This window comes from Platichthys flesus, chromosome 8 (assembly GCF_949316205.1).
Source record: "Platichthys flesus chromosome 8, fPlaFle2.1, whole genome shotgun sequence".
Taxonomy (NCBI): Eukaryota; Metazoa; Chordata; class Actinopteri; order Pleuronectiformes; family Pleuronectidae; genus Platichthys; species Platichthys flesus.
Genome location: NC_084952.1, coordinates 4,499,337 through 4,510,371, shown reverse-complemented (window position 1 = coordinate 4,510,371; position 11,035 = coordinate 4,499,337). Strand labels below are relative to the sequence as shown.

At 42.2% G+C, this 11,035-nt stretch overlaps 1 protein-coding gene across 6 annotated transcripts in view; it reads left to right on the top strand.

The window, feature by feature from the left end:
• The window catches only part of gria2b (glutamate receptor, ionotropic, AMPA 2b), a 40,303-nt gene that overhangs the window by 22,251 nt on the left and 7,017 nt on the right, over positions 1 to 11,035 (top strand). For all 6 annotated transcript variants that reach the window (XR_009921754.1, XM_062394024.1, XM_062394023.1 and 3 more), the window contains exons 4-12: positions 3,992 to 4,188; positions 5,604 to 5,657; positions 6,049 to 6,207; positions 7,572 to 7,739; positions 9,329 to 9,433; positions 9,553 to 9,660; positions 9,844 to 10,050; positions 10,168 to 10,535; positions 10,635 to 10,833. Coding sequence is in view for 5 of the 6 variants with exons in the window: in XM_062394024.1 (XP_062250008.1) it covers positions 3,992 to 4,188; positions 5,604 to 5,657; positions 6,049 to 6,207; positions 7,572 to 7,739; positions 9,329 to 9,433; positions 9,553 to 9,660; positions 9,844 to 10,050; positions 10,168 to 10,535; positions 10,635 to 10,833 (1,565 nt within the window). In the remaining variant the exon portion in view is untranslated. The remainder of the gene's footprint in view (positions 1 to 3,991; positions 4,189 to 5,603; positions 5,658 to 6,048; positions 6,208 to 7,571; positions 7,740 to 9,328; positions 9,434 to 9,552; positions 9,661 to 9,843; positions 10,051 to 10,167; positions 10,536 to 10,634; positions 10,834 to 11,035) is intronic.

Below are 11,035 nucleotides of genomic sequence, written 5' to 3'. Positions count from 1 at the left end.
AAATGGTGGATATATAATAGTAATAATATATCACTTCATCATCAGGTGCTCACAACTCCACATGAAGCCATGTGATGCTCTGCAGCTACCGGATGTGTTAACAAGCTAAACATTTTTTCCAATAGCATCAAACATCGGTTTTGTTTGTACGTCTTGTTTCCATTTGCTCACCTCAAGCACATGATATAAGATTATATCAGCATGTCAGACTTAATTGATTCTATTTCCTACTTTATTGACCCTGTATGTGCTCATTTGAATGTTTCATTCACATTATTGTTAATCATTTATAATATTCAGGCATTAAGCTGCTTTATTACATTTAACAAATTAAAAGATTTACAAAATACACTCCTGGCAATCCATGAGAATTTTTTCTTTATAAAACTCCTCAGGAAATCATCATTTAAAGATTTAAACTGTTTCTCTAATGGAGAAATGTTCTGCTCCTTTTACAATTTAAATAACAGCCTGAAACCACAGCACGTACCAATTAGTTTAAACGGTGCTCCAGTTGTTATTATGCAGGAGGTGGACAGGTGCACCTGAGGGAAGGATCCTGGACCTTTAGCATAATGGATGAGTTAGGAAATATTATCAGATAGCATTTGTAGGTATTGGACCATTTTCCTCCGTCTGCATTATTTATAAGCATTTTCTTTCCTCATTTAAATAGTTTTGCATTATATTATGCAAATGCTCTCATGCATCCACATACATCGGCTAACATTGAGATGTTTTTTGATCAATGAAGTTAAGCTTCTCGCGGCAAACGCTGGATCTGCGGCGACTGAAAGAGAAGGAATAATCTCCCTCTGACTAAACAGTACGATCACACATGAATTTCCTTTTGCCGTTCCAAATGAGTGAATAACATAAACTCGTTCATGTCTCCTTATTCTCCCCTGACCTTTCAAATCCGGGGCAAATTTAGGGGTAAGTGTGAGATCACGTCACATACATAGTGGTGCTGTGCCGGAGCCGAACATATGCTTCATCCTAAAGAGAGGTGATAATAAACTACAGAGGAAATCTGAGGAGCAAGGTCTCCCCTTGAGGTCTGGGTTTACCGCAACAACAAAGATTTTTACAGCACGTTATCTCAGGGTTCAGTAGAGATGGATGGATAATATCCGGATTAATCTGCAGCAGATTAAAGGAAAAAAAAACGCTGTAACATTCAATAAGTAATACGACACAAGTAATGCATTAAATTGTTAAAACAACAGTGAAGGTGTCTCCCTTTACCACAGACAAGAAAAAACAAACATGTTCTTATCTTCATCTATATTTTAAACTTAGCTCGCAGCTATTTTCCCTCATGGTCTGATCCATCAGGGAGATTCACCTGAAGAAGAAAGAAGACTCTAGTTGCTATGGTTATGCTCTGCCCTAATTCGGAGCACTGGATAAACTGTTGACCAGGACTGTAGTTTTCTTTTTCAGATGTGTAGTGATGAAAGTTTAATGGACACTTGCTGCCAGCCACACAGGAAAAAAGAACATTTTCTGTGTGGGTGATATAAGTAAGCTGGTTATCAAAGAATAATGAAGCACATGAAGGCTGCAGCCGCACTGACACGAAGAAGCAGAGTCGAGTTTGAGCCTCTGTGGGTTCTTCATCTCTTTCTTTTATTTTAAACTGCACCAAAAAACACAGGAAAAGATATTATTTGTGTATTTTAAGGTCATTTCTTGGGGGGAATTATGACAACGATTTTAAAGTTAATGATCGGTTGACATGTATATTTAGAAAAATTATATTCTGTCCACTAGCTTTCTGCCTAATCCTCCTGAATAACAAACACAAGCCAAAAATACATACCAAAATAGAATTAAGCCAAGTATAAAAGATCTTAAAGTGAGGAAATGCAGATTTTAACGTAAAATGAAAACTGAAAATTGTCTCTGCATTGTCAATTTCTTTAAAATGACGTTTTTGTGGTTGATTTGCTCATATCGGACGATGTTATTTGCAGACCGACATCAGGCTCTCGTCAATATACTACTTTCTCTCATAAGAAACTGTTGGTTTTACCTTTTTCAGCCTTGTCTTTTAACTTCCACACCTCCCACACGTAGGAAAAGCCATAAATCTGTAATAACAAGTCTCCCAGCTACGGGACCAGGCCGCTGCATCGGAGGCTTTTCTAAAAAACAATCAACAACGTGATCAACAACGTGTGCAGATGGAAAAATCATATGGTTTCAAAGAGCAATTTGCAATGGGGTTAAGAAACCCTGACCAGTTAAAGAGCCACATGACACTGACATGCATGACACAGTGGCCCTACTTCATGTACAGCTCACAGAGACCAATCATCATAGAATTATAACTCAACCTTAATCACAGCTCACGCCGAATCCATTCACCTCAACATTTCGCTGATGTCCTTGCATTATCCTCACTGTAAATCAGCCTCAATTCCAATTATCTCGTTTAATACACATTGATCAAACAGTCATATTTAACCGGACCATAATGACCTTTCTGTAATTATGATGTATAGTTCATTCAGATATAAAACTGCAAGCCTCCATTTTCTCTCCCCGACGTCGTAAAAGCACTGCAGTGTCGCATGAAATTGATTACATCTGCAATTCAGTTCGCTGTGGTCAGGCAAAAAGAAACACTCCAGCCTTTTATCAAACCGCTCTCTAACCGCCCTCCACAGACCTGGGATCAATACCAGCAGAGATTCAGCTGTAAAGCCTGATGGAGAGGGCGATATGAATAGAAGTATATCAATGGATTTAAATGGCGACTGTGCGCTTTGCCTTTAATAGACAGAACTTCACAATGATGGACAGCCGCTGCGTGTTTCTTTGAAACACTCAGATGTTGCAGCTTTGAGTGATCAACACTTTATACATTTATACTTTATACATTTTTTATCAAAGACGACTAAAGTTAGACCTTCTCCCGTTGTGCAAAAATGAATTACGGGACCGGTCATTTTGCACTTTCGATGTCATTCGAAGCCAGAGTCTGTGTAGTTGTGATAACGTTGTGGACCCTCAGTATTTAGGTTTTTCCAATTCATGCACTTGACCAATTCAAGTTGCAAGTCAGTGCTAGTAGTAAATCAACAACCAGATTTGATGCATTAAATAACTGATTAAAAACATTCTTAATAGAAGAATGAGCACCTGGACATACATCAGTATGATAAGAGCTACCTGAAAGAACAGGAATGTTTTGCGTTGACTTTTTAGTTTGGTCCATGTTTCATTCACTAACATGGAGGAGACAGCTTATTGACTTGTAAAGCAGCCAGCCACCAGGGGTTTGGCTTCACGTTGCTGTCATGCCATCTTTTTTATATCCTTTATGGTAATGACTATATAATTAAGTTCGTACAAAGGACGCAGGTTTGAACTCTGAACAGTATTTTTTAATTTAATCAGATGTTTACAGCTTGGTTTTGACTTTTTACCCTTTCTTTCGAATGAATGTTACAAATTCTAATAAAAAGTGACATTATAATGTACAGGAAGAAGGAATTTGGATGAGCTAAATTCATGAATAACTGTCTTTACCCAACTTCACACAATTCTCCCTCAACAAATAAAGATAGGTTACATCTCAAACAATTGTAGACGTTCAAACCATTGAAATCCCCAGAAAAATGTAAAACCTGAGAGAAATACACACCAGGTTGAGCTCCATATTCCACCATACAGCCACGAAGCAGTTATATGAACTGTCTTGTTGTCGAAGCAGTCGAGTGAATTGTTAGACTCACTTTCCGCCCACTTGTCGGTCGGGTTCATGCCAGAACTCCCATGACTCATCTTGATGAGCTCTTTACATAAGTCGCTGAGTTTCTGTAAAAACCTCCACAGAGTTTGACTTGAGAGAATGCGTCAAAACAGAAAAAAGGATTGTCTGTCTCACTCTCAAGTTCCTTTTGCTTCCGTCATCGCTCTGTTCCGCTCTGTTGCTGTCTCTGCCCTGACTCCCTGTACGTGTCGTCTCATCCCTCCTCAGGCCTGACCACGCTGCAGGTCGTCCTGGACACGGCGGCGGAGAAGAAGTGGCAGGTGACGGCCATCAACGTGGGGAACCTGAAAGACGAGAGGAAGGACGAGGCGTACCGCTCGCTGTTCCAGGACCTGGAGAACAAGAAGGAGCGGAGGGTGATCCTGGACTGTGAGCAGGACAAAGTCAAAGACATCATGGATCAGGTGCAGTGTTCCTCTACTTCTGATTCATAAGGAATTTAAATTATTTCGCCAACATACGGTTTGAATTAAGTTTATATAAAATAAATAACGTTTTTAAAAAAACACTATTATTGTGATGGTGATGCAGCATCTTGAGTCTTCTGATGATCCAACACATACAAGTGATTATAAAATAGAAAAGATAATGGGTTAGGGTTAGATAAAAGTTCACATACATGCTGTAATCTTCGTCTTTGGAGAGCTGAGCTGGGGAATCTGTGCATTTTCTAACCCACGCTGCTGAAATACTGATAAATTAGTCATTTGAATATGAATTATTACTGATATGAAAACATCCTTTACGGGTTTGCCGAGCCTGTTTATATTTTTCCTGATAATCTGTGGCATGGTCTCACATTATATATCTCAGAACTCAGGTAAGCCAACACTCAAACCAAAACTAAAGAATTAGCTTACATAACTGAAGAGAAAAAGAACCCAAAATAAAAATAAAGAGCATGATTTTAAACACTTAGTTAGAAAACTGTTATTTGAATGCAGCCATTATTTTAAATTCAATACCAGCCAAGAAGAATTCAGGAAACACTAACAACCCTAATGTCCTTCAATTCCTCCTGGAGGGAGAAACTGGAACAGAGAAACATGGACCCTGCAGTCCAGGAGATGCAGGAAACCTCTGTAACAATTACACTAATTGTGCTGTAAACAAAACTGCAATTAAAGGCGAAGCCGATGCACATGAAAAGGTTATTTTTACTCCACCTTTTACCCGTGAGAGAAACGTATGGATAAACATTGATTGCGTGCGGACGTCTGTTGAGCCGAACGCGACGCCTGTTTATCGAGGGAAAACAGAATCCGTCCAAGTTTCCTCTCGCCTCGTGTCGAGGACATTTACATAGAAGATACGAGACACTATTATTCAAATCTGCTCGGAGGAGCGGCCCTGACAAACGGAGGTGCCACTCAAGCAGCAGGATTAGTTTCAGGTGTGTCATCTATGTGAGGCGCTGTAACGGTTTATACCTGAGATAGTTCTCTTATTTTCCTCTTTGTCTGTTGCTCTGCTGATAAGGGAAGGTGGTGGTGGGATTAAATATCTGTCGAGCAGCGGTTGGGACTGTGAACGCAACACGGTTTTTACTCTGCGTTAATTGGCCAAGGCTGTCGGCCATGTTAGGGCTGAGCTCGACTAGTTTTAATGTCTGAATGTAATAGATCTGATTTCTGGTTGTTGTATCTCCCACCACCGCGTATCGTTCATAAAGGCATGATGATTGAAAAACATAAAATCTCATTGAGACTACATATTTTTTTGCGATTTTCCATAACTATGTTGTTTGCTTGAGACTAATTTATTCCTATAGCTGTTTTCTCATCATACTTCATTATATTTGTGTGTCTCATCACCACAGGTCATCACAATCGGCAGACACGTGAAAGGCTACCACTACATTATAGCCAATCTGGTAAGTTTAAACTCTTCTTCATCACTTACTCTGGATTGTGCTCTCACTCTCTAAAGCTGCTTTCAAACATGCACGGAAGTCCGGACATTTTCCTGAAATATTCCAGAGAGGCTGCATGACAAAAAGCAAATGTCCGACTCAGTAAAATTTTGGACATATAGCTTTTCTAACACATGAGGAACGATAACCTGGAAGAACACAAATACCTCATCAAGTCATAGATCTTACGGACAAGGTGCAGATGCTGGTGTGGATGTGTCAACAAACACACTGTGCTTCTTTCATACATAAAATGTCACGTCTGAAAACAGCTTTAATATCTCAACTTCCATTTAATGTTCTGCAGTGATCATCAAGCCAATCATCTTGTTTTTATTTATCTTGTTTTCAGGGATTCGTTGACGGAGATCTGTCTAAGATCCAGTACGGTGGTGCCAACGTGTCGGGCTTCCAGATCGTGGACTTCGACGATCCTCTGGTGTCCAAGTTTGACCAGAGGTGGGAAGCCCTGGAGGAGAAGGAGTATCCTGGTGCCGACAATAAAATAAGGGTGAGTAATAGCAAATCAACTTTAGAACGCTTTGACACACACACACACACACACACACACACACAGAGTTGTTCTTTCCTTGTCTTTATTTGTGGGATTGTTGGTAGGAAACGTCCGTGTAAGCACATCAATGCGCCTGAGTTGCTCTAATGTGTTTACGTCAGAGTAAATTGTGTTCCCTCCATCTGCATCGGCCCCAACTTAACACTCACGTGGACCCACTGTGTGCATTATTAAACACATCTCTCAGTAAATATTCTGGCCACACAAGCCTACTTATAGAACATTTTCCCTTCACCTAAGTGCGAGTTGTTTTATAAAAGATGTACTTTTTTTTCATATGCTTGCAATATGAAATGAATCATCGTTGGAAATTTGAAGCTCAGCTCTTCTACAGACTCTGAGACAAATACGCACATATCCTCCCGGCTCCCGTCTGCTGAATCCTCCAAGTTTCACTTCTTTTTATTAAAGAGGTTTGAGTCTGGGTGAAGAATAACTCGAGCAGATGTATGATCTTCTGTCTAATTAGGACAAAATGCCTAAATAACAGGGAGGAATAATGAGTAGGAGGAGGAAGGGTTGTTATACAGAGTTTAGAACTTCAGAGGCGGACGCTTTGTTATCCGAGTGGCTCATGTTGGTCATCTCCATTTGATCAAAGGGTGGATTTGAGGTGAGACGTTTTAGCTTAAGTGTTGTTTTTCAGCTAATTATCCTTTCCCCTTAAAACTGGATCCATGAGACATTGGGCTTCAGATCTGCGGCTGGATTTGAGGCACAGGCCCGAGTGTGCCAGTGTAGATTGCGTCAAGTCGTTAGATGCATGGCTGCTGTCGAGACGAGTCACAAAAACTCATCTTAACTGGAGCAAAGCTTCTATTTCCTGCTCATGGAGAACCCACGGATTTGCCCCTAAGCCCAAATACAATTAAGTTGTTGGGGAAATGTTTACCCATAACAAGAGAGAACACACCTTGGGGGGAAAAAGGATAAGTCTCAACCAAAGACTTGTTTATAAAGATGGACGACGCATCTCCACATCGTCCCACTATCCAGATGTGAGCCCAAATATCTCAGATATTAATGCTGTCATCTTTTGAATCCCGAGACAGTAGCAATTGTGGGATGGAGCCATGGTATCAAGTTCCCTTTTATGCACATGCTTGACATATCATGAGTGTCTCTCAGTCGACGGTCCTGATGTTTCCCCTTGTTTATAGCATCAAATAACGAATTTAAAACCAACATTTAGCACTTAGCACTCTCAGAACAACTGAAAATAAAATGTACAGGTGTTAAGATATAGAAGGATTCCTACGACCCTCTAATGTCCACGCTCTTGTCCCTTCTCTCTGTTCTAGTACACGTCTGCGTTGACCTACGACGCCGTGCAGGTGATGACGGAGGCTTTCCGCTACCTGCACAAGCAGCGCATCGACTTCACCAGGAGGGCCAACAATGGCGACTGCCTGGCCAACCCTGCTGTGCCCTGGGCTCAGGGTGTGGAGATCGAGCGAGCACTGAAACAGGTAACACACACACAGACACACACTCACACACACACACAGATCCCTTTGTCGGCAAAGACTCGTTGCGGTGGTAACACAAGATCTCCCTTAAGAAATACCACAAACAAAGGGCGGAGAGCACTTCACAGAGATTGATTAAAGATATGATTCTTTTGGTTTTGATTCCAGGCTGCGTGTGCACACAGTTACACTGACAGCTGTTCTTCAGAAGGCCGACTCTCCGTCCTCTGAGCTTTGATGAGCGGCTTCTCCTCCTGCTGAGAAATGAAGCCCGACAGCCAAACTCAAAGTCCACTCTTTTCTCTCGGACCCTTTGAGGTTTTTTCATGTTGTAGACGCAGATTTTTTCAACTTCAAATGCGAGTGCAAATTGAAGCGGAGTGAAGACTTTTAAGCCAGAGAGCGACTGATAACAAATATCAACAGAATCTCTGACCTTCCGTTCCGACCTCTGGGTATTCTGAAAACTTTCACTTTATCTGAAATTATTACCCCGAGGAGATTAACCCACAGAAAAAAACTAAATATGTGAGCGACGTGTGCAATCAGCCAACTTTTCCTTTTCTCCGTATCACTGCTGCTCTGACTCATCTATCTGAAATTACAGAAAAAGATCAGGAGCTCCTCCAATTGGCCACGAGGCAACCGTCTGTATCCAGCCGTGAGATTTCTGTGATGATTGAAGTGTCAGTAGATTAAATCACACAGAGCTGTTTATTTTTTTAGGTGGGGATAATCAGTGTTTGGCATAGATGCAATCACCTGGTACCCGGGTTGTCTGGATATACAAGATGCTGGAGAAGCTCCCTTAAGCCACACCATGACGATGAGACTGGGAGTTACCGGGCGGGGATCAGATGTGTCGGTTGATCAAACAAGCATGAATTTAGGATTTCTTCCAAAATCGATTATGTTGCTTTGAATTCGGTGTGGAACAAAGAGGCAGGAAGAAATGACCAACTATGGGATCAAAGAGATGTTTTTCATTTCTCTTTTGTCAATAAAATAAATCTTCAATCATTTTATCCCTACTTTTCTACAGACGATATTATACATTACAGGGAAGAATTAAATCTAGGGGGACACACAAGCAGTGACCTTTATCCACGTCTAGACTGCAAAGAATAAAACCAGTTATTTTTGTTGAAGTGGCAGACTTGCATATTCCTGGCTCCTGTGGTTATGAGCACCTTGTATATTCCAATCAGAAACTGATGCTTGAAGACTTTGAACAGAGTTTGATGTAGTTGTTACAGCAGTAGCTCTTCCTGTTGTGGAAGCCGGGGATTGTGGGTAATATCCGACGTTAAGTTGTGTTGTTGGACCACACAGTCCGAGCTCTTTTCAACTTAGACCACTCGGACGCTCACTAATCGCTCGGACATGAATGAGGGCGCTGCTCCTCAGTAACAGTATCATAAAGCTGTGCTGCATTTAGGCAGGTTCTCATCTTTTGAATCAACTTGCATCTCGTCTAAGTCAAACGCACTTTGATGAAATATGCACGACACATGATGCAGCTGCCTGAAACGCTGTGAAAGTCCGTTAGAAGTTGCCGTGTGGTAACATTTGGATTTGGTTCCTCTCAGGTCCGTGTGGAAGGCCTCACAGGAAACATCCAGTTCGACCAACATGGCAAGAGAGTCAACTACTCGGTGAACGTAATGGAACTGAAGACCAACGGCCCGGTGAAGGTGAGTGACCATCTCCATCAGCGGCAGTGACACTGAATAACAGATTGTTTTGAATCCAGACCGAAGCTGCACATGCTGTCCTCACAAAGGGTTTTGTGTTCTTTGTGTCTGCCTGACAGATTGGATACTGGAATGAAGTGGACAGAATGGCTGTGACCAAAAGTGACGTGTTTGCCAACGAATCGACAGGAATGGAAAACAAAACAGTCATCGTCACCACCATCTTGGTAAACACCGATTCCATTATTAGCCACTTCACGTGAATTTTGCCTTTCGATTGGCAGCCAGAATACAAACCAGGCTCTTGAGGCTTTGATGTGTTCATCTTGACAGCTCAGTGTGAAGCCTCCCTGTTTGATTCAAACCTCTCGTGCTGAGCAGCGTTGTCCCCTCTTGTCTCCGTCCTCCAGGAAGCTCCGTATGTGATGCTGAAAAAGAACTCTGACCTTTTCGTGGACAACGACCGCTACGAGGGCTACTGTGTCGATCTGGCCGCCGAGATAGCGAAACACTGCGGCTTCAAATATCAGCTGAAAATCGTGAGCGATGGGAAATATGGAGCCAGAGATGCAGAGACTAAAATCTGGAATGGGATGGTGGGAGAGTTGGTGTACGGGGTGAGTTACTGGTTTCATTTCAGAATGTTTTAGAGGTCCTGTAACAAGTGAGAAGTATTAAGTTAAATTAGGAGTTCTCATTCTGTTTTCTTTGTTTTTTCTTCGTTGGTCTGATAGAAAGCAGACATTGCTGTGGCTCCTCTCACCATCACTTTGGTACGCGAGGAGGTCATCGACTTCTCCAAGCCCTTCATGTCCCTGGGAATCTCCATCATGATCAAGAAGCCTCAAAAATCCAAACCGGGAGTCTTCTCCTTCCTGGATCCGCTCGCCTACGAGATCTGGATGTGCATCGTGTTCGCCTACATCGGCGTCAGTGTCGTGCTGTTCCTCGTCAGCCGCTTCAGCCCGTACGAGTGGCACACCGAGGAGTACGAGGACGGGCAAATCCAGACCAACGAGTCGACCAACGAGTTCGGCATATTCAACAGCCTGTGGTTCTCCCTCGGAGCCTTCATGCGTCAAGGCTGTGACATCTCCCCGAGGTGGGTTGGACAAAACAACAGTTGTTGCCACAGAGAGACAAAAACAAACAACAAGCACACACAATTAAAATACTCGTCCTTTTGTTCTCCAAACCACAGATCTCTGTCTGGGCGTATTGTCGGTGGCGTGTGGTGGTTCTTCACTTTGATCATCATCTCCTCCTACACGGCCAACCTGGCTGCTTTCCTGACAGTCGAGCGGATGGTGTCTCCCATTGAAAGTGCAGAGGACCTGGCCAAACAGAGCGAGATAGCGTACGGCACCTTGGACTCCGGCTCCACCAAAGAGTTTTTTAGGGTAAGCGATACTTGAGTAGAGCACAAACTCCGACAGTAACCTTAAATTCAATCAAATTGCACCAAAACACAAAGTCAATCTCTTAAATATGCCTTATTTTCTCAAGATCCATGAATTATTCCCTGGGGAAATGGTAAAAATGTAGAGGATCTCACAATGTTAAAGAAAATGTAATGGGTTCCTTCATGACCCATACCCAATA